General features: G+C 41.5%; 2 protein-coding genes across 2 annotated transcripts in view; one reads left to right on the forward strand and one right to left on the reverse strand.

Moving 5' to 3' along the window:
* LOC118360754 (arf-GAP with coiled-coil, ANK repeat and PH domain-containing protein 3-like) overlaps nucleotides 1-6,451 on the reverse strand; it is a 100,424-nt gene extending 93,973 nt beyond the window's left edge. Inside the window, exon 1 of the mRNA XM_052485062.1 lies at nucleotides 6,279-6,451. Within this exon, the coding sequence (XP_052341022.1) occupies nucleotides 6,279-6,325 (47 nt within the window). The 5' untranslated portion in view covers nucleotides 6,326-6,451. The remainder of the gene's footprint in view (nucleotides 1-6,278) is intronic.
* Nucleotides 6,452-19,064: 12,613 nt separating this feature from the next.
* Nucleotides 19,065-23,309, forward strand: LOC118360385 (lysophosphatidic acid receptor 6-like). The gene is made up of 2 exons (XM_035739649.2): nucleotides 19,065-19,468; nucleotides 19,815-23,309. The coding sequence occupies exon 2, from the start codon at nucleotides 19,908-19,910 to the stop codon at nucleotides 20,868-20,870; it is 963 nt and encodes a 320-aa protein (XP_035595542.1). The 5' UTR covers nucleotides 19,065-19,468; nucleotides 19,815-19,907; the 3' UTR covers nucleotides 20,871-23,309.
* Nucleotides 23,310-23,324: the final 15 nt, after the last annotated feature.

The raw sequence follows: 23,324 nt of genomic DNA on the forward strand, positions 1-23,324 counted from the left end.
TTCAGAGCACTCTCGTCAGAGTGTGCCAGAGCACAAAATAATTGACGAATTTAAGACCGCTCAACCCCCAATGAATATGGCTGGAGTCAGTAAACGTTGGCAAAAAGCGTAATTAAATTGTTGCCAGCAGCACAGTTGCAGTCACCAACGATCTGGATAACATAAAAGCAGCCTAACCACCTCTGCTAGGGTGAGCTGTTCTCTCATTTGTCTGGAAGTAGCTAACAAGCTAGCCAATGTTAGCCAGTTAGCTTGGGTGCTTGGTTAGAACACTCGGATCAACCCTACTCCTCAGTCAGAGCAACCCGTGTGCGCTCTGAACTCTCCGAGAGCAAAACGCTCTGAATACAAACTAACAATCTGACACGCTCAGATTGTCAGTTTGCCAGAGCGCACTCGGAGCACACACTGGCACTCCAGATTAAATTTACAAACACACCCGTAGTATAAACAAGCCTTTAGTCTTGAAATCTTTGGTTGTTTCGCCCATGGCCTCACATGTGAATCCTTAAAAAGATGGGTGGGGCTAAGACTTTAAAGGGTGTGAATGATGCTGAATGGGTGTAGACAAAGAAGAACTCTCCAGTAGGTGTATCAAAACATTCAAAGGACATTTTCTCAAAAGTGGGGTTACAAGTTTATCAACTTTCAAAGCAGAATTACTTTCTCATTGTTTCTCAACTGTAGTGTATGATATACCATTTTCTAGCTCTGAGTCTCTACTTTTATCCAACGTAAAGAACACAATTTCAAATTTTGTTACATAAGACCGAACCGAGCCGGTCGGTCACATATCAAGAAGCTGATTAAACGGCATGGTCATTACTCAGGTGCACCTTGTGCTGGGGACAATAAAAGGCTAAGTTTTGAGGGAGTGTGCAATTGGCATGTTGGCTGCAGGAATGTTCACCAGACCCATTGCCAGAGAATTGAATGTTCAATTCTCTACCGTAAGCTGCCTCCAACATTGTTTTAGAGAATTTGGCAATACGTCCAACTGGCCTCACATCCGCAGACCACGTGTATCCACGCCAGCCAAGGACCTCTACATCCGGCTTCTTCACCTGTGGGATCATCTGAGGGAGTGTGTGTGTGTGTGGGGGGGTTCTGAGGAGTATTTCTGTCTGTAATAAATCCCTTTTGTGGGGCAGAACTCCTTCTGATTGGCTGGGCCTGACTGACAAGTGGGTGGGTCTATGACCTTCCAGGCCCACCCATGGCTGCACCCCACCTCAGTCATGTGAAATCCATAGATTAGGGCCTAATGATTTTATTTCAATTGACTGATTTTCTTATATAAACGTTTTAAAAAATCTTTGAAATTGTTGCATGTTGCATTTAAATGTTTGCTCAGTATATGACAACTGTATAAGAAATTGTATTGATGAGGATTGTAATGGTAAACCACGACACAAGAAGCCATCTCAGCTCAAAATGCGGATGATGTAAAGGATGTCACACTGCTTGCTTAGCGAGTACCACTTCCTCCTTATTTGTCTCACACAGAGGCTGGAATCCAGGACCTCTGACTTGCTAGCACACATGCATGACTGGCCTGATGAAGCATCTTACCGGTCAGCACCACACAAAAAGGTAGACACTTCAGACTGAGGAGTAAGTTTCACACATCCCCATGTGCTACATAGACTCCAACTCAAGCGTGTGAAAACAGCCATGCAGAATTGATGGCCTGCATGTTTTTACACGTGTGGGAAGTAGCCCATTAGTTCTACCCTGGCTTTCAAATATCAAATGTGAAAGGCTTGATTCCCTCTGGTCTTGGCTGCTTCCTCCCAGCCAGCAGTCAGTCAGTCAGTCAGTGAGTCAGCCAGCCAGTCTGCCAGGCAGTCAGTCATTCCAGCTCCAGTGTTGCATAACACTTACACTGCTTTTAACTGCCACAAAAGGCCCATTTCAATATCTACTCAATTCCCTGTCAGGCTTCAGTGGGAAGAATATGCTGCTTCAGAAGTGTCTCTTTTGGTGGCTGACTCTGATCTGGTCATTTCAGGATACAAAACAGCCTTGTTGTCACTGCATAATAATTGAATTAGTTGTTGGCATAAATAACTATTGCTCAAACTCTACTCAAAACACTCTGAACATGATATAACAACTATCTTTTGCGCTCAGTTGATATGCTTTTGCAGATCAGATACTTAAGTTTTTGCCAAGCATCGCATCTATGGGGTAATTTTCATTCCTCTTCCACAGCAATGGCTAAACAAAAACGGTTTTGCATTTAAGTACAACTAAGAGGGACTTCAAAGACATCTCCAAGCTGTGTGCAATGGGCAAAGTAACGTCTGCCTAGTGCAGTCCTTCTCAAATCGTGGGGCGCACCCGTGACCCCGGGAACATGCTTTTTTTTCTCCGTAGGGAGTAGGGGTTTTTTTTGCATCGAACAAGAGCACATAGCACAGAGCAGGAGATATGAAGTGCAGATAACAAACCCTTAAGAGACAACATGGAAAAATATTTAACAGGGACGAAAAGAAAGGCGGAGAGACGGAGATAATGAGACAAACGTAAGTCTCCCGAAAGCTAAGGTGAGGAAATATGACAAAGCGTATGTAGCGCTTGGCTTCACTGTGACTACGGTGGGAGACGAGGAAAGACCGGTATGTTTACTGTGTCTAAAAATGTTGGCAGCGGACAGCATGAAGCCAAATAAATGAAGGCGTCACTTAAAGACATTACACTCCAGTCACGCTGAAAAGCCGCTTGAGTTTTTTCAGCGAAAACGTGCCGAATATTGCCAAGAATCGTCCCGCTTTGTGAATGCTACTTCAGTAAACCAGCGAGCACTGTTAGCATCATATAAGGTGGAGTACCAAATCGCTCAGTGCAAAAAAAACACTCCATAGCAGAGGAGCTGATACTGCCTGCAGCATTAGACATGGTCTCTGTCCTGCTGGATGAGGCAAGTGCTGCAAAAATGAAAAACTATCCCTCTGTGCAATGACACTGTCGCCAGACATATAAAAGACATTGCTAACGATGTTAAAGAACAGCTGGTAGATAAACTCAAAGACAAACGTTTTGCCTTACAGTTCGATGAAGCAACTGACAGCAACAAAGACTGTTTGTTTATCGCTTATGTACGTTTTGACATGACAAACTCCCTGTGTGAGGATCTACTTTTTTGTAAATATGTTAGAGACAGAGCCACAGCTGAAGAGCTATTCAAAATGCTGGACTGCTTCCTGACTGAGAATGGGCTAAAGTGGGAACACTACATTGGTGTTTGCAGTGATGGTGCACAGACCATGGCAGGGATGAGAAAAGGACTTCGGGCAATCATCAAGAAGGCCTCACCTAATGCTGATTGGACACACTGTGTTGTACACAGAGAAGCACTGGCTTCAAGACACCTTTCCTCTGAATTAAGTGAGGTTATGACTGACATTGTAGGTGTAGTCAATTTTATAAAGACCAGACCACTAAAAACAAGAGTCTTCTCTGCTATCTGTGAGGAGATGGGAGCTGAACATCAAGCTGTGCTGTTTCACAGTGAAGCAAGGTGGCTGTCATGAGGAAAAGTCTTGTCCTGAGTTTTTGAGCTCAGAGAGCAGATAGGGATGTTTTCGGAGCAGGAGCACAAGTATGACCTCGCAGAAAAGTGTAGTGATGAGAACTTCCTGGCAAAACTGACCTACCCGAGTGACATATTTGGAAAGCTAAATGAACTACATCTACAGCTTCAAGGGAAAGATAAACACCTCCCTCAGGTCACAGACAAGATCGGCTCTTTCACTCGAAAGCTTGCAATGTAGGGCAGGCGACTTTATGAAGGAAATACTGATTCATTCGAGAACCTGCATGAATTTGTTGACACTACTGACTATGATGCCACCTCAGTGATTCCATATATTAAGGAACATATTTCATCACTGATGGGATTCTTTAAAAAGTACTTCCCTGAAAACAGTTCCCATTATGACTGGGTGAGAGATCCTTTCAATGCACCAGCTCCAACTGGTTTCAGCTCTGCAGAGGCGGACCAGTTCATTGATATAAAGTCTGACTCCACATTGAGACTGAGGTTCAGATCACAGACACTGAGTGAATTCTGGCTGAGTGTAGAGAGGCAGTATCCACTCTTAGGGCAGAGGGCCATGGGCATTCTTCTTCCTTTTGCAACATCTTATCTTTGTGAGACTGGCTTCTCTGTTGTTGCTGCACTGAAGACCAAGTACAGGTCCCAGCTAAACATTGAGCAGGAGCTGAGAGTTGCAGTATCATGCTTCGGAAAGCTGTGCTCTGCAAAATGTGCTCATTGTATCCATTAATCCTGACTTCCTCATTCTGATTTTAAAAAATCAGCACTCATATATTGTGCTCCTGAGATAATGTTGCTGATCAATTTGAATTTATTATTATTTATTGATTTTATTTTATTTTTCAGTATCAAATCGTCAAAAAATGTTTACAGTTTAAATAAGACTTGAGGTTTTTTTTCAATTTCAGGCAAATTGATGCACTTGAAGTCTTTTCTGTTTCAGACTAAAAAACAATGTTAATAAAGTTATTCTTTGTTGTAAGTTGATCTATATTTCTTAATTTTTTTGTTTTCTTTAATGTTAATAAGGATACAATGTTATGCAGAGGTGTACTTATAACAATTTTATAGACAAATTATACTATTTACAGTCGCAGCGGAGAGTTGGAGGGCGCAAAATGTTTACATCTTCCTAGGGGGGGGCGTAACAGAAAATAATTGAGAAGCACTGGCTTAGTGCAAGATGATCCACTCTAGTTGCTACAGTACAGCCTTGGTCTTTTAGCACATAAACACAGAGAGAGTTGTTTCTGTAAATACCCTTCACTCAGCACTTCATGAGACCTGCCTGCCTCTCCTCTCTCTCAGGCCCAGATGGCAGTCATTAACGTTCTGCTGCCAAGTCTGGAAGTCTTTGATTTGGAGAGCAGATTATATCTGTGGGAGCTCTACTGTGGTGGCAGTGCACACACATACCCAGGCATACAGGCCAGGCAGACACCCCACAGACTGCCTGACAGCCCCTCCTGTTCCTTCCACACATAGGCTCAAAAGTAGTGCACTATGTAGGGAAAAGAGTGCCATCTGGAATGCTAACTCTAGATGCAGGGGAGGAAGGAATGATATCCAGGTCTGGGAAGGGGATTGGGAAGGGATGTGGGTGTAAAGACATGCCTTCATTTATTTAGCTAACCTTTGGTGCTGTGTGCACCACACAGCCGCTGTCGCAGCAGCTGTAGCATGAGGAGCATGCAGCAGTGAGGCAGTGCGTGGGACCTTCTAGTTTCCCTGAGAGCCACTGTTTGAAGTGCTTTCTTTGTGAGTGTGCAGTTTGCAGTTCTGTCAGGAGAGCAGTTGAATAAAAAGGAAGTGCCTTTGGAATTGGGAGAGTTCCTGCCATATAACATCAGGGCGAATCAGTCCCAGTCATGGAACCCATCCTCCAGAACACAAATATTTAGTGGAGACCATGGGATAGACAATAGGCCTATTTTTCATTAACAACATATATTGTGTAATCTAAAGAACAAATACAAGATCAAAATGTAATTCAAATATATACATTATTATCACAATTTGGTGAATGTCACACTTCTCACAGACAGTGACAATGCAGTTGAACACAAAGTCCCTGTATGACACATGATTGTTTCAAAAAAACGATTTTCCTGAGGAAGGGAGCCCTGCTACAGTAAGGATTCTAAATACATGTGACCTATGAATGTTCATGCGTCATGGGTGGGTTGGGGGGAGGGGGGGGGCATGATGTCTGTCCCATGGAAGTGCGATATCTGTCCCATGGAAGTGCTCAACAACCGAGGAATGGATGTAGCAGACAGAAGACGAGATATTACTAACACTAATGATAATGTAGCCTATAGTATTTTCATCTGTCTTTTGGTGATGGGAAATCCACCCCCGTTAAAGGACACACGACCTTTATTCACCATGCACTCCAAGGTTGTCCTATGATAAGCAATGACCATTTTTACGCATTTCTTTGAAAGATGGCAAGAAAATGATGGATTATTAATATCAAGTAGCCTAGTCCAGCCCTGTGAATTTCACTGCAATAATTGGCTTGCAATGGCAACATAGGCTAATTGAATTCAAATATGGAAAGATAAACAGCTATTTGACATATTTTATTTTCAATTGAAACTATTTGCAGTTTCAATGTATTTGGAGATTTTTAGAATCCTATAAATCGTCTTCCTCGATTGTGCGAATCGCTGAACAATTCAACAAGCGAAACAACATATGCGCAAATTCATACCTGAACCGGGGTGAATCTTTCACACATTCTTCAAAGTCCACCGTCATTTTGGGTTGGATTTAGTCTTCAAGCTTAACGTATAAATGTCATTTCCAGAAAGTTATGAATAACAGAAAAGTCTAGCTATGTATTCCGTGCAGTGACAGTCTACTGTGCTACTTCACTGAAACGAGAGCCTGAAATATTTGAGGAGCAAGACCGCTGGAGAAATATTAGGGACTATCCTCAAACGTTCATTCTCAACAAGAAGCGCACTCAAATTTAGGGAACGTATTATGCTTGAAATCACATGGCAAGCCGACTACAACACACATTTTTATGGAATATTTTGTGTCAATATCAATGAAACAACTTTATTTATAGTTGTTAAGCCGTTACTGTACACTACTAGAGAGACAGTATGACAGTGGGGCCTGCAGTTTGCCCTAACCCTAACAGTTGATGGACGCTGATCACACTGTCGTGTGTGCGCGCGTGTGTGTGCGTGTGTGTAAAGTCAGTATACTAGAGAGTGTATCTGAGAGAGTGTGAATTAAATGTTTTGAATTTTGAGTTTTCTTTCTTGTCTCTGTATTCACAGTCAGATGACCTTTGGCCCCTCCTCACAGCTGGCAGTCCTTGACTGAAGCACAGCCAAATTCCTCTTTTCCCCAGTGCCAATCTCTGGTGAGATCTGTCTGCAACACCTTCACCAGGAAACCAGATTCTCACAGAGAAACATGATATTAAAAGGGAGTTCTGCCCTGGTGGCCCAATGTGATAACTGATGCAGAGAAGATGCTAACATCTGGGATGGCTCTGGTTCAAGAATAAATTTAGGAGCTCTCGAGCTGTACATAAATATCCACTGTTAATCTGGAATTTAACACCCCTCAGTACAGTGGGTTGGTTTTGTCATCATCAAATCTGTTCTTTGACAACGTTGTCCACACACAGCTCATATCAGATTGTTGATTCTAAAGTGGCCTATCAACTAATGTGTAGCGTCTGCTTCCAACTCACACCCTCAAACACGTAGATCCCCTGAACACAGCTCACTTTCCAGATCCCAATCACCTGAATTCTAATCACCTGTTCACACACCTGTATGTCATTATCACACACTATTTAGTTCAGTTCTTTGCACCCCATCACTGTGAGGTGTTGTTTGTTTTGTGACACACGGCTTTCAGGGCGATGGAGTTCATGTGTATGGTAGTTTTTGCCTGCCTCACTAACAACGTCTATTCCCTGCCAGTACTTTAGCCTATCAGATTTCCTGTTATCTACCTATTGCCTGATCTCCCAGACTACTTTACTAGCCTTTCCCTGCCTGTACTGTTGCCCTTTTGGACCCCCTGTGTATGACCTTCTGCCTGCCCCTGGACCCAGCTACCTACTTCCTCCTGTGTATGACCTTCTGCCTGCCCCTGGACCCAGCTACCTGCTTCCTCCTGTGTATGACCTTCTGCCTGCCCCTGGACCCAGCTACCTGCTTCCTCCTGTGTATGACCTTCTGCCTGCCACTGGAACCAGCTACCTGCCTCCTCCTGTGTATGGCCTTCTGCCTGCCCCTGGACCCAGCTACCTACTTCCTCCTGTGTATGACCTTCTGCCTGCCACTGGAACCAGCTACCTGCCTCCTCCTGTGTATGACCTTCTGCCTGCCCCTGGAACCAGCTACCTGCCTCCTCCTGTGTATGACCTTCTGCCTGCCCCTGGAACCAGCTACCTGCCTCCTCCTGTGTATGACCTTCTGCCTGCCCCTGGACCCAGCTACCTGATTCCTCCTGTGTATGACCTTCTGCCTGCCCCTGGAACCAGCTACCTGCCTCCTCCTGTGGGCCTTTGCAATAAACACCTGCTGCGCTTGAAACCAGGCCTCTGTCTCCCCTTGTGTTCATTACATAATGATCTTTCAGCTTTACTTCTATTTCTGTGTGACACATTAATTAAACACTAACAAATGTAATATATACCCAGGCAACATGATCTTCTGGCTTCTGGGCATTAAACAGCAAATATTACATACACTGTATCAAAATACATTTACTCTTTCACTAACAACCTAAAGAACTTATTGGGAAGAAATGCCTATCAGGTGGATAAATTAATTTAAGATGAGAGAGAGAAATATCTGCCAGCTGTTCAATGAAAATACTGTATTTCAAGTGCATTATCCATTTCCCTCCACATCCCTCTAGGTAAGGCCAAAAATAGGATATTATTCATTCACAGGAAATGGGAAGGCCGGGGGGAGAAAGTGCTAGGGGTTTCACTGCAGGCTTTCATGGAACACTATTATTCCTGCTTTCAGAGGCTAGCTGTGCCCCTGAATAGGAATGGTCTCACCCCCGCCCTGGTGCTTGCCTCGCTACTCTGCTGAGGAAGAGATGTCTTGACTAGCTGGACTATGTCAAGACTTGGCCTGACTACCTTGGTTTAGTCATGGAGATGTAAGCATGAAGTCACGAGAACTGAATGAATCCCCCTTTTGTTTGGGGTGTAGTAGTATAGGATGCATACATTCCTATCATGGGATAGACCCTAGAAACCATAACATTTCCTACAGTTTATTCAAAGTGATGTGATTCAATGACACAACTGTTGACTCAACTTTGAAGATCATTTCATTTTAAAAGTCTGATTAAATTTGGCTCCTGTCAAATGAAATCTTATTAGTCACATGAGCCAAATCCAACAGACCTTACAGTGAAATGCTTACTTATGAGCCCCTAACCATCGATGCAGTTTTAAAAAATATGAGTAAGAATAATATATATATATTTTTTTACCTTTATTTAACCAGGCATGTCAGTTAAGAACAAATTCTTGTTTTCAATGACGGCCTAGGAACAGTGGGTTAACTGCCTGTTCAGGTGCAGAACGACAGATTTGTACCTTGTCAGCTTGGGGATTTGAACTTGCAACCTTCCAGTTACTAGTCCAACGTTCTAACCACTAGGCTACCCTGCCACCCCAAATAAAAGTAACAAATAATTCAAGAGCAGCAGTAAAATAAAAATAGCAAGAATACACACAGGGGGGTACCGGTACAGAGTCAATGTGCGGGGGCACCGGTTTGTTGAGGTAATATGTACATGTGGGTAGAGTTATTAAAGTGACTATGCATCGATAACAACAGAGAGTAGCGGTGGTGTAAAGGGGGGGGCAATGCAAATAGTCTGAGTAGCCATTTGATTAGGTGTTCATGAGTCTTATGGCTTGGGGGTAGAAGCTGTTTAGAAGCCCCTTGGACCTAGACTTGGTGCTCCAGTACCGCTTGCCCTGTGGTAGCAGAGAGAACAGTCTATGACTAGGGTGGATGTAGTCTCCTCTTTAGGTTCTTCCTCTGACACCACCTAGTGTAGAGGTCCTGGATGGCAGGAAGCTTGGCTCCAGTGATGCACTGGGCTGTACACACTACCCTCTGTAATGCCTTGCAGTCAGAGGCCGAGCAGTTGCCATACCAGGCAGTTATGCAACCAGTCAGGATGCTCTCGATGGTGCAGCTGTAGAACCTTTTGAGGATCTGAGGACCCATGCCAAATCTTTTCAGTCTCCTGAGGGGGAATAGGTTTTGGCGTGTCGTCTTCACAACTGTCTTGGTGTGCTTGGACCATGTTAGTTTGTTGGTGATGTGGACACCAAGGAACTTGAAGCTCTCAACCTGCTCCACTACAGCCCGTCGATGAGAATGGGGGTGTGCTCGGGTGAGGTTTATCGTTTATTCAAATATTTAATCCGAAATAGAACGATGTTGAGATTAAAGTAATTATTGTGCTCATTATTTTGAGTTATGCTCTTAAAATGATGTTTAATTATACACAACAATACAATGTATATCATCATCATTAAATAACCAGAAATAAATGTATCTTTCACCCTCTTTGATGCCTGGACTGTTACTGAAATCCATTATTGGCTTGTACTGTAAGGGTTGTTTCAAGAGAATAATCAGATACTGTTGATGTTGTGGACTATTCCTGAACCTCAAGACAGTACAGTTTTGGACCTGGTTACAAGAACAGATGGGAAACCCCCTCCATCAACACCAGGGAGAATCCAACACAGCCAGGGTCAGTTGGCAGGAATCACAGGCCAGATGTACTGTAGTCTACCTGGCCAAACACAGCACGACGGCTGGCACACGCACAGACCGTCACAATGAACTGCTGATAGGTCATAGAATCAGGAAGTAGCTCTCTACCTCATCCCACCCTCTCCTCCAGCCTCCCTTCCCTCTCTGCTGCGCCATCGCCTAGCAACACTCTGTCTTTCCCACCAGCCCCAAGAAGAGCACTGCCTCTATCAGTGTAATTTTACCACAACCATGGGACACTAGGGCTAAGAGAGATTTTGTGTAGCTGGTCATTTGATGGTAACTTCATACGTTCTTTCTTATACCAAGAGTTGTATTATGTACTAAGTAGAATATTTGAAAGTTTAATAATGAATACGTTTGAAAAGTGGGCTGAGCGCTCATAAGTGCTTAGTATGGAATTTCTGCTTTCAGATGAGTGTCAGAAATCATACATGTTTACCAATGGTGTGAGGAGACAATCGTTGTGGAGACACAACGTGTGTGCGTGCACATGTGTGTGTATGTGTCAGATTGAGGGGTTGGAGACTAGCAGCTGAGTATAGCCTGCAGCTTGTCTTGTCCTACTTTCCCCAGAAAAACAAAGTGGCATCACAACCTCTAGACAGACATTCACCTTCCAAGTCATACCTCATTGGTTCTCAGAATAATTTAAATGAACGGCAGTCAGAGACAATGATTTTTAGAACATTCACATTGATCTTGGAATCTACACAATAAAGCACTCGTTGTCTCATGTTTAACAGTTTCCTGGGTAATTGGCTTAATGCTCATCTCAACTCCACTCCACTCACTCTGTCATCTCAGGGCAGTTCACTTGTATTATTCATGGGCTGTTCATTTAATAGTTTTATTTTCCTCTCTGAAAATGACTATACAGTACTTTTCAGTTGTTCAAGGGACAATTGAAGCATGGAATCCGACATGCCTAGTTTATTGGAAGTGTTTTAGCATTCTGTACTTCAAAGGAGCTGTGTGCATTTGTAATTAGTTCCTTTAGTTCAGAAGTAGAAGGGAAGAGTACATATATAAGGAAACATTATGTACAATATAATGAATGATGCTCAGTAACTATGAGTTCATGTCCTAAGAATGTCCCAGAAATCATACTTTCAACCATATATATGCTGTATCTATGTCCTTCCACGAAGCTACAGTTGAAGTCGGAAGTTTACATACACTTAGGTTGAAGTCATTACAACTTGCTTTTCAACCACTCCACACATTTCTTGTTAACAAACTATAGTTTTGGCAAGTCGGTTAGGACATCTACTTTGTGCATGACACAAGGATTTTTTCAAACAATTGTTTACAGACAGATTATTTCACTGTATCACAATTCCAGTGGGTCAGAAGTTTACATACACTAAATTGACTGTACCTTTAAACAGCGTGGACATTTTCAGAAAATTATGTTACTTTGGTGCGAAAAGTGCTAATCAATCCCAGAACAACAGCAAAGGACCTTGTGAAGATGCAGGAGGAAACGGGTAGACAAGTATCTATATCCACAGTAAAATTAGTCCTATATCAACATAACCTGAAAGTCTGCTCAGCAAGGAAGAAGCCACTGCTCCAAAACCGCCATAAAAAACCCAAAGCATACTTCCAAAGTTGTGGCAAAATGGCTTAAGGACAACAAAGTCAAGGTATTGGAGTGGCCATCACAAAACCATGACCTCAATCCTATAGAACATTTGTGGTCAGAACTGAAAAAGTGTGTGCAAGCAAGGAGGCCTACAAACCTGACTCAGTTACACCAGCTCTGTCAGGAGGAATGGGCCAAAATTCACCCAACTTATTGTGGGAAGCTTGTGGAAGGCTACCCGAAACGTTTGACCCGATTAAAACAATTTAAAGGCAATGCTACCAAATACTAATTGAGTGTATGTAAACTTGTGACCCACTGGGAATGTGATCAAGGAAATAAAAGCAGAAATAAATCATTCTCTCTACTATTATTCCGACATTTCACATTCTTAAAATAAAATGGTGATCCTAACTGATGTAAAACAGGGAATTTTTACAAGGATTAAATGTCAGGAATTGTGAAAAACTGAGTTGGCTAAGGTGTATGTAAACTTCCGACTTCAACTGTATGTCCTTGTATCTATAGTCATCTTATTTTTTTTGAAAACTTACCCTCCAAAGTCATTCATAAAAACAACATTTCAAAGACCTGTCACTTGGGGATTGATATGGATCTATCTTATTAATATTTGATCAGTTGAAAGTACTTTCCTTTGTACCTGGTCCAGCTCTTCTGACTGTGACCCCAACTAATGTTAGCCAGCCGTAGCTTCAGAAGGATACTGCTCTTGTTGTCTTGCGTTCAAAATCAGTAGCCCATTGATTATGACAGCTCTGTTTTTGACTTTGAAACTACTTCCCCTGCAGCACAGGGACCGTCTAAAGCCCAGAGGATTTGCTTGCCTGGCATTGGTTGTCAGTTGAGACGCCTTAAGTAATTAAGCTTACCTCGGCTAACACGACTAACACACAATGGAGCCAAGGTCAAAACTTTTAATGACTTTTACTACTATTGCTTTTCCATAGGCTACTTTTCGAGGGTTGACAAACTGAAAGGGACTCAACAGAGTTGTGGTTGGTGCCTGGTTCTCTCCCTGGGTCTATATACAGTAAATTACTTTCTAGGTGTCCATGCAATGAATTTATATGGATGAGTATCCATTTTAAGGTTAAATATGTGGATGAATATCCATTTTAAGGTTAAATGTCTGCATAAATATAAATATTAAGGTTAAATATATGGATAAATAACAATTTGAAGGTTAATGTTAAGAGAATCTTGAAAGTATATTTGAAGAGACATGCCACTACATTACACCTAACCTGAAGAAGTACATTACAGAACCAGTAGTGCATATGATTCACCTGCACTATATGATCATCACATTTACTTGTCACCCAACTTCATCAACATGTTTTGACAGTGTCATATTTAATGCAAATTATTGAGTGAATATACTGTATAATGTACTTGAAGGAGTGTGATGAAGATCTCATTTATAATTTATGGTCCACTCTTCAACATTTGACAATTGATTTGTATTAACTTTTTACTTGTTTACAGTTTTGGTAGAAGTAGTTTGTACAAACTCTACTCTATCTTACTATGTAATGCCAGTTCATTGCAACACCCAAGAAATGTGATAGCTGTATGTATGGTATTCATCTCACACAATAGACACTACCAACAAAGTCAAAGTTGTTAGGATGAAAACATTTAGTCTGATGTTACCCAGTCCCTGACTGTACGTGTTCGCCTAGACTTCAGGCTCTGTTGGCTTGCTTACTGTAGCCAATGCAGAGTCGGCATGTCACACACAAACTGCAGAGAGAAGAAACGGCGGGAGCAGTTGGGCTGAAAGATTTACGAGACTTGGTAATCAACGTTAACAGGACCACTGAATAAATCATAGCTGCTGTTAGCATGCTGTCTAAGTGCCACTGGCAGGTTCCATACTTCATGGATAAAGAATACAGCATCATGCTAGCTTGACCTATAGAGAGAGCAAGAGGGCATGACACGTCTTAGACAAATGTAGTAAATATAAATAAGGTAATGATGTTAATCAATACAATTTGCATGATTGATAACATGCTCACTCAGGTGATTTCTCAAATGTACTTGGATGCTTAATCCTCATGTTAAATACTTTCAGTAATCATAATTTTACAATAAATGTATTGGGCTATGATGATAAATAATGAACTATCACAAAGGAAGCTCCTCCCACTAGAACAGGTCAGTTAATTATCTGTAGCATCCTCAGTGACTTCATTAAGTTGTAGACAGAATTCACCGAGCTTGATTCTGTTGGTTGTCTGAGGTAATGTGAAACTAAACTGGTGCTGATGATGAACCAACGGGATATCCTGCTCATCATCTTTGGAGAGAATCTCTCTGTTATGCAAGTAGTAGAGTAAATTCAAACACCTGGCATGCAATGGTGTCTTGATCCTTCACACTACTGCACACTTGATACTACAGAGGAACGCAGCAGTTTTGACAGTTGGTGGACAGTTCCAAGGGCACAGTTGGAAACTGAAAGAGTGACTGTCATTAGTCCTTTATGAAAGGTAGAGGCTGTTTACACAGCACCAATGAACTGCGAGAGGAAAATGAACCCAGACCTTCAATATCTTGGTGCTTCTTCATTTTTCACATTCTCTTTCCCTCTGTAGGAGATAACGACTGTTAGTTAAAAAGCTGACATCATGGGGAATTTTTTATATATATATATTCACCTTTATTTAACCAGGTAGGCCAGTTGAGAACAAGTTCTCATTTACAACTGCGACCTGGCCAAGATAAAGCAAAGCAGTGCGACAAAAACAACAACACAGAGTTACACATAAACAAACGTACAGTCAATAACACTATCGAAAAATCTATGTACAGTGTGTGCAAACGTAGAAGATTAGGAAAGTAAGGCAATAAATACGCCATAGAGGCGAAATAATTACAATTTAGAATTAACACTGGAGTGGCAGATGTGCAGATGATGATGTGCAAGTAGAGATACTGGGGTGCAAAAGAGCAAGAAGATAAATAACAATATGGGGATGAGGTAGTTGGGTGTGCTATTTACAGATTGGCTGTGTACAGATACAGTGATCGGTAAGCTGCTCTGACAGCTGATGCTTAAAGTTAGAGAGGGAGATATAAGTCTCCAGCTTCAGCAATTTTTGCAATTCGTTCCAGTCATTGGCAGCAGAGAACTGGAAGGAAAGGCGGCCAAAGTAAGTGTTGCCTTTGGGGATGGCCAGTGAAATATACCTGCTGGAGCGTGTGCTACGGGTGGGTGTTGCTATGGTGACCAGTGAGCTGAGATAAGGCGGGGCTTTACCTATCAAAGACTTATAGATGACCTGGAGCCAGTGGGTTTGGCGACAAACATGTAGCGAGGGCCAACCAACAAGAGCATACAGGTCGCAATGGTGGGTAGTATATGGGGCTTTGGTAACAAAACGGATGGCACTGTGATAGACTACATCCAGTTTGCTGAGTAGTGTGTTGGAGGCTATTTTGTCAATTACATCTGCAAAGTCAAGGATCGGTAGGATAGTCAGTTTTTTGAGGGTATGCTTGGCAGCATGAGTGAAGGATGCTTTGTTGCGAAATAGGAAGCCAATTCTAGATTTCATTTTGGATTGGAGATGCTTAATGTGAGTTTGGAAGGAGAGTTTATAGTCTAACCAGACACCTAGGTATTTGTAGTTGTCCACATATTCAGAACCGTCCAGTCAGAACCGTCCAGAGTAGTGATGCTAGTCGGGCGGGTGGGTCATCAATAGATGATATTCTTTGAGAGGCATTGGAAAACCTCCCTGGTCTTTGCCATTGAATCTGTGCTTGAAATTCACTGGTGTTTAACATGATTTTTAAATGACTACCCCACACATAATTGTATGTGTGGTGTACAGAGATGGGTAGTCATTTAAAAATAATGTTAAACACCATTGTTTCTCTCAGAGTCCATGCAACTTATTATCTGACTTGATAAGCACATTTTTACTCCTGAAGTTATTTAAGGTTGCCATAGCAAAGGGGTTGAATACATTTCAGCTTTTCATTTGTAAACATTTCTAAAGACATAATTCCACTTTGATGTTATGGGGTATTGTGTGTAGATCAGTGACACACAATCTACATTTAATCCATTTTAAATTCCAACTAACACAACAAAATGTGGAAGAAGTCAAGGGGTGTGATACTTTATGTAGGCATTGTACTAGGATAGTAGAAAGGAGAGAGCCAAACTAGGTCTCCTTCCCAGACACCCACATCTCACGATAATTCCACACTGCAGCAGTGCTTGTGTCTGCCATGAGAGGGTCATCAAAAATGTTTTAAAAAATTGAGCCGACAGTTACCATTCCTCTCACAATTCAGAGGCATACATTTTACATCTGCACTCTCTGTGGTTGGTGCCACGCAGTCACTGACAACAGAAGCGGGTCTTGAGTAGTGGACGGGTCTTGAGTAGTGCAGTACAGTATAGTGGAAGTCAACCTATGTATAGACAGTCTTATTTGTCTATCCACTACACTCGGAGGCCAAGATTTCATGTTAGTACCACTTTTATCTTACCGTTGTCTGAATAAAAGGACCTAATGAACTGATGATGTACATAAAATGTCAGCTCACTATGATCTTTTTTGTCAGTGGTGGAAAAAGTAACCAATTTTCATACTTGAATAAAAGTAAAGATATCTTAATAGAAAATGACTCAAGTGAGTCACCCAGTAAAATATTGCTTAAGTGAAAGTCTAAAAATATTTGGTTTTAAATATACTTAAAGAGCCACGGAACACGCCGATTGGCACGTGTATTTTTCTGTTGGTCATTAGAAATACGAGATTTCAGACTTGGAGGTGTGTTTCCTGATCCATTCTGCGTTTGGTTAATGATGTTTGTCCCCCATGAGACACTAGACTGAAAAGTTTTGTTCACTTTCTCAAAATCCCCAAAATTAATCTAAGATTACTCAAGAAATCTGTCATTAATTTTGACATTTTTGCCGATGATGTTTTAGTTTCGCAATTTTACATATAATTAATGTGTTTGGTGCAGTATTTCTCAAGTAAAAAAATATGCGACGTATGTAACATGTAACAAAGTCGGGATGCTGGGCAGGTCTGTCTTACTGTCTATACTATTGGATTGAGAGCAATCACCACAGCTGTTCACCCCATGTTAGTGGGCGAATGTACATCGTCAAATCGATTTGTTGTTGCTTTTTAAAGGCAGTTGCTCTTTAAGTATCAAAAGCAAATATAATTGCTCAAATATTCTTAAGTATCAAAAGTAAAGGTATACATAATTTCAAATGTCTTATATTAAGCAAACCAGACGGCACGTTATTTGTATTTTTTCGGTTAGCCAGGGGCACACCAGCACTCAGACATTAAGTATTTGTGTTTAGTGAGTCCGCCAGATCAGAGGCAGTGGGGATGACCAAGGATGTTCTCTTGATAAGTACATGAATTGGACCATTTTCCTGTCCTGCTAAACATTCCAAATTTAACAAGTACTTTTGGGTGTCAGGGAAATATAAAGTAAAAATGACATTATCTTCTTTAGGAATGTAGTGGAGTAAAAGTTGTCAAAATATAAAGTACAGATACCCCCCAAAAACGAATTAAGTAGTACTTTAAAGTATTATTACTTAAGTACTTTACAACACTGCTTTGTGCCTTTGGATCTATGTACAGTATGTCCAGAGGTGCAGGGATTTCTCTCTCTCTTTCTCTGCATGGTCTCATCATGCAAGAATTTTCCTTCTAATATCTCACCCCAAGTGTTCAAATCAGTCTGCTGACTCAACAGCTTTCAAAAAGCTCTGAATGTGGAAGGACAGGAAAGGCTTTGATCTCAGAGGAAGAAACAGAGCAAAGGATGAGAGAGAGGCCTTGATTTGAGCAAGTCTAATTTTGGGCCATGAAGCGATGGAGGACGCTTATGTAAGACAGACACATGGGGGTGCAGCATGCAGGGATGCTACTTTTTTGAAAGACTAACAAACTCCATAACACCTGCTCCAGTAGAACACATTCCTCTATCCTCTTTCTGACTGAAGGACAGATAACCCAAGTAGCCTCCCCAAATGTCAGATACATAGGTATTTGTAATGGGAAAGAGACACGTTTACAGATCAACAAGGGAAGGAAATGGTTAGTAAATGTAGTTCAGACAACCCCCATTTGATTAGGTGTTTATTTTTGGCACCTGCTTTAGAGTCAATCTGTCACAGTCGTCATAATGAGGAGACCAAGGCGCAGCGTGGAAAGCGTACATAATCTTTAATTAAAGAATGAACACTGAACAAAACTAACAGTGACGCTAATATGGCTAGTGCAGAACAGTCAACTAAACATAGAATGACAACCCACGAAATACCCAAGGACTGTGGCTACCTAAATATGGTCCCCAATCAGAGACAACGATAAACAGCTGCCTCTGATTGAGAACCAATCTAGGCAACGATAGACATAAACAGCTAGATATACAAAAAAACCTAGACAATACAAAAACTAAAACACATTAGCACCCATAAAGCCCCTAACAGCAAATACATTTGGGATCAAAATCCGTGCTCAATAATCATGCTTTAGAATTTCGCTTTACAATCTGTGGATATGGCTTGTTGCTATGCTGCAGGCAATGATATGACCAGCAGTAAGGGACATTTGGTTTGTGTTAAGCGCCCCCCAGCGTTAAAGAAGAGTCAAGACACCCAGAATAGCATCATAACAAACACACTACACTGAGTTAAAGCCAAGACACTATTTTTATTGAAAAGCCACTCTACAAGTCACCTTTCTTGGCAAGAGCTCTCAAACGGACACTCTTTATCACTTAATACATAAATAAGGCTTTAGTTGTATGCCAGTTTGTTGTTCATGACTTAATGGTGCACTGTCCATCTAGTTAGGCTGATCATTTCTCACCTGTTTTATAGGCTGATCATTTCTCACCTGTTTTATAGTGTGACATCACACTTTATGTATGTTTCTACATATGTACCAAGATGTTGAAATAAACCTAAAAATCTATTTGGCAAGCTTAGCATAATTTAGTGAGGACACAACCTCTAGTGAAGTACAGTAACGTATCAAGGAACCAATAAACTATCATTAGTAGCATGCAAGTTAAAACATTTCTCCAAGAAGATGATTTAATATTATGTCAAGGAAAAACAAACTCAGATTGTCAGTCTTAAACTGACTTTGTGACAAAGGCTTGCTTCTATGTGTTGATAGCTAGCAATATACTGTTATAAACGATGTCTCTTCTAACACCTTCAACTTAAAATAACAGAGCAACACTTTCCTTGACAGGATGGTGGGTGTCTGATACAAACCACACTGAAGAGCAAAATGCATATACTGACAGTTTCCTGTGTGCCTTCATTCGGCACCAAGCAGCGCCCCCAGAGCTAACAAAGATTTTCCAACCCCTGTGACATCAGCTCATATATGAAGGTGAAGGGGGGAAAACAGACAATGTGTTTGATTAGTGTTCACGTGAAGTAGCCTACTGTAGTAGTTTGACTTTTTTGAAGAGTTCTTCACAAACTTTGTAAGTACTTTTTCTTTAAACATACCATCTTTTACCAACACACTTTACATTATTTGGTCATAGTTAAAGAATTGTAGCCTAGTCACAGAACAGTCATGAGGTTCATAAGCGGAAAAACATCTTGATCATTTAAATTAAATTACCATAAGTGAATTTAGATAATTCAAACAGCAACTTTTTTTTCTTACAATGGAAGCTTCAACAATTCTGACTATATTGGCAAGTTATTGCACGTGTCAAGCAAGCAGATGATAGGATGTGATAAACATTGCCTGTAAAACAGCAACAGTGATATCGCAACTTTTACAGAACAGCTTAATAATCTGACTGAACACTTCCCCCACAGGTTGCATCATTAGCTAGGGAAAGCAGAAATATACTTTCCCACTGGTTCTGTCACATACAAGCTCCTTTTGATAACCAAACCAGACCTGAAACAATGAATACATCTGTTGGAGATGGAATTGACAACTGTAGTACCCCCAGAGACTACCAGTTCTACTTCTTCCCAGCCGTCTACAGTCTGGTGATGGCACTGGGCCTGCCAGGCAACGTGGGAGCCCTCTATGTGTTCATCTTCAAGATAACTCCCCGCACCTCCTCTAACGTGTTTGTCATTAACCTGGCCCTCGCTGACACCACCTTCCTTTGCACCCTGCCCTTCAAGATCCACTACCACCGCAACAGCAATGACTGGGTATTCGGAGATGTGGCCTGCAGCATCACAGGAACACTGTTCTTCGCCAACATCTACATCAGCATCGCCTTCATGACCTGTATCTGTGTGGATCGATATGTGGCCGTCGCCTATCCTCACACTTATCTGAGGCTCCGGAACTCACGTTGCACTGTACTGGTGAGTGCAGCAGTGTGGGTGGTGGCGGGGGCAGCTGTTCTGGCATTCATCCTAGTGGGACCTCTGGACAGCCAGCACCGTAGCTGCTTTGAAAACTTCTCCCAGAAAGAGTGGGACAGGCGTCTGGTGCCATACAGCATATTCAGTCTCGTCGTCGGCTCGCTACTGCCCTCTGTGGTCATCCTGGTGTGTTACCCTCTGGTGGCGCGGCGCATCGCTCTCATCCGGACCAATACAGCCCGCGGAGCCCTGAGGGTCATCTACACAATCCTAGTTATCACCCTACTCTGCTTCTTGCCCTACCACGTGGTTCACTTCCTGCATCTGCTCCGCCGTCTAGGGGTCATCCAGCACTGTCCCTATGCAAACGCCATCTACAATGCCCGGCGAGTGACAATGGCCCTCGTCAGCCTCAACAGCTGTCTGGACCCCCTGCTCTACTACTTCACCACCAGTCACTGTAAGTGGAGTCCCTCCAAGGCCAGGTTCAGATGGCTATGGGATAGGAGGACCATGGGAGTCTACACCATCGCTGTGAGACCGTGATGCTTTTGCTTGCTCTGACTACTAATGAAATGATATGCATTTTATGTTCCGCTCAAACTCTGAAGGCTCGTGGTGAAGCACTGTTTTCCTTACAGTGTACTGTCAACCACCAATTATTTTGTATACCTTTACATGTATGCCATGTAAATATAGCATTTACATCTTCCCTTATGTTCATCGCTTTAAAAGAACAAGTGCACTTAAAAACTGTGATTTTCATTCATGTACAGTACCAGTCAAAAGCTTAGACACACTCATTCAAGGGTTTTTCTTTATTTTTTATATTTTCTACATCGTAGAACAATAGTGAAGACATCAAAACTATGATATAACACATATGGAATTATGTAGTAACCAAAAAGGTGTTAAATAAATAAAAATATATTTGAGATTCTTCAAAGTAGCTACCTTGATGACAGCTTTGCAGTCTTGGCCTTCTCTCAACCAGCTTCATGAGGAATGCATTTCCAACAGTCTTGAAGGGGTTCCCACATATGCTGAGCACTTGTTGGCTGCTTTTCCTTCACTCTACAGTCCAACTCATCCCAAACCATCTCAATTGGGTTGAGGTCAGGTGATCGTGGAGGCCAGGTCATCTGATGCAGCACTCCATCACTCTGCTTCTTGGTCAAATAGCCCTTACACAGCCTGGAGGTGTGTTGTGTCGTTGTCCGGTTGAAAAATAAATTATAGTCCCACCATGCGCAAACCAGATGGGATATCGCTGCAGAATGCTGTGGTCGCCATGCTTGTTAAGTGTGCCTTGAATTCTAAATAAATGCTTAATGGTTATGGCGACTACACTAAAAAACGTTCAAAGTTCTTGTAATTTTCCGGATTGACCTTCCTTAATGTCTTAAAGTAATGATGGACTGTCGTTTCTCTTTGTTTATTTGAGCTGTTCTTGCCATAATATGGACTTGGTCTTTTACCAAATAGGTGGGTATACAGAAGATAGTCCTACCTTGTCACAACACAACTCATTGGCTCAAATGCATTAAGGAAAGAAATTCCACAAATTAACTTAAAAAGGCAAACCTGGGTAGGTGGCTACTTTGAAGAATTTGTTTAGCACTTTGTTGTTTACTACATGATTCCATATGTGTTATTTCATAGTTTTGATGTCTTCACTATTATTCTACAATGTAGAAAATAGTAAAGAATAAAGAAAAACCCTGGAATGAGTAGGTGTGTAAATTTGACGGGTACTCTGTGTGATATTTAACTGACACACAGTTCAAAAGTTTGGGGTCACTAAGAAATGTTCTTGTTTTTGAAAGAAAATCACATTTGTATATTAAAATATCAAATTGATCAGAAATAAAGTGTAGACATTGTTAATGTTGTAAATGACTATTGTAGCTGGAAACTATCAGCAACCATCACTCATGTGTTCCAATGGCATGTTGTCTTAGCTAATCCAAGTTTATCATTTTAAAAGGCTAATTGATCATTAGAAAACCATTTTGCAATTATGTTAGCACAGCTGTTGTTCTGATTAAAGAAGCAATAAAACTGGCCTTCTTTAGAGACTAGTTGAGTATCTGGAGCATCAGCATTTGTGGGTTCGATTACAGAATAAAAATGGCCAGAAACAAAATAACTTTCTTCTGAAACTCGTTAATCTATTTTTGTTCTGAGAAATGAAGGCTATTCCATGCGGGAAATTACCAAGAAACTGAAGATCTCATACAACGCTGTGTACTAATCCCGTCACAGTGTCTAGTTTGAGAAACAGATGCCTCACAAGTCCTCAACTGGCAGGTGCATTAAATAGTACCCGCAAAACACCAGTCTCAACGTCAACAGTAAAGAGGCAACACAGGATGCTGGCCTTTTAGGGAGAGTTCCTCTGTCCAGTATCTGTTATTTTGCCCATCTTAATCTTTTCTTTTCATTGGCCAGTCTGAGATATGGCTTTTTCTTTTCAACTCCGCCTAGAAGGCCAGCATCCCAGTTGCCTCTTCATTGTTGACATTGAGACGTGTTTCGCAGGTACAATTTAATGAAACTGCCAGCTGAGGACTTGCTTCTTTAATCAGAACAACAGTTTTCAGCTGTGCTAACATAATTGCAAAATGGTTTTCTAATGATCAATTAGCCTTGTAGCTAACACTTGTAGCTAACACAACGTACCATTGGAACACATCAGTAATGATTGCTAATAGGCCCTCTGGTCACCTATGTAGATATTCCGTTTATTTTTTAAATCTGCCGTTTCCCCCGCTACAATAGTCATTTACAACATTAACAATGTCTACACTGTATTTCTGATCAATTTGATGTTATTTTAATGGACAAAAAATTTGCTTTTCTTTAAAAAACAAGGACATTTCTGAGTGACCCCAAACTTGCTTGATTGAGAAATTGCTCTTTGCTAATAAGCTATTTTTGTTTATTTTTTTACCATTTTAATTTAAAACATTCACAGGGAGGTACTTTATTATTACCCAG

Source organism: Oncorhynchus keta, chromosome 28 (assembly GCF_023373465.1).
Source record: "Oncorhynchus keta strain PuntledgeMale-10-30-2019 chromosome 28, Oket_V2, whole genome shotgun sequence".
NCBI classification, from domain to species: Eukaryota; Metazoa; Chordata; class Actinopteri; order Salmoniformes; family Salmonidae; genus Oncorhynchus; species Oncorhynchus keta.

Bases quoted from the DNA above. Each gene is read 5' to 3' on its own strand.
- LOC118360385 (XM_035739649.2), top strand. From the start codon at position 19,908: ATGAATACATCTGTTGGAGATGGAATTGACAACTGTAGTACCCCCAGA.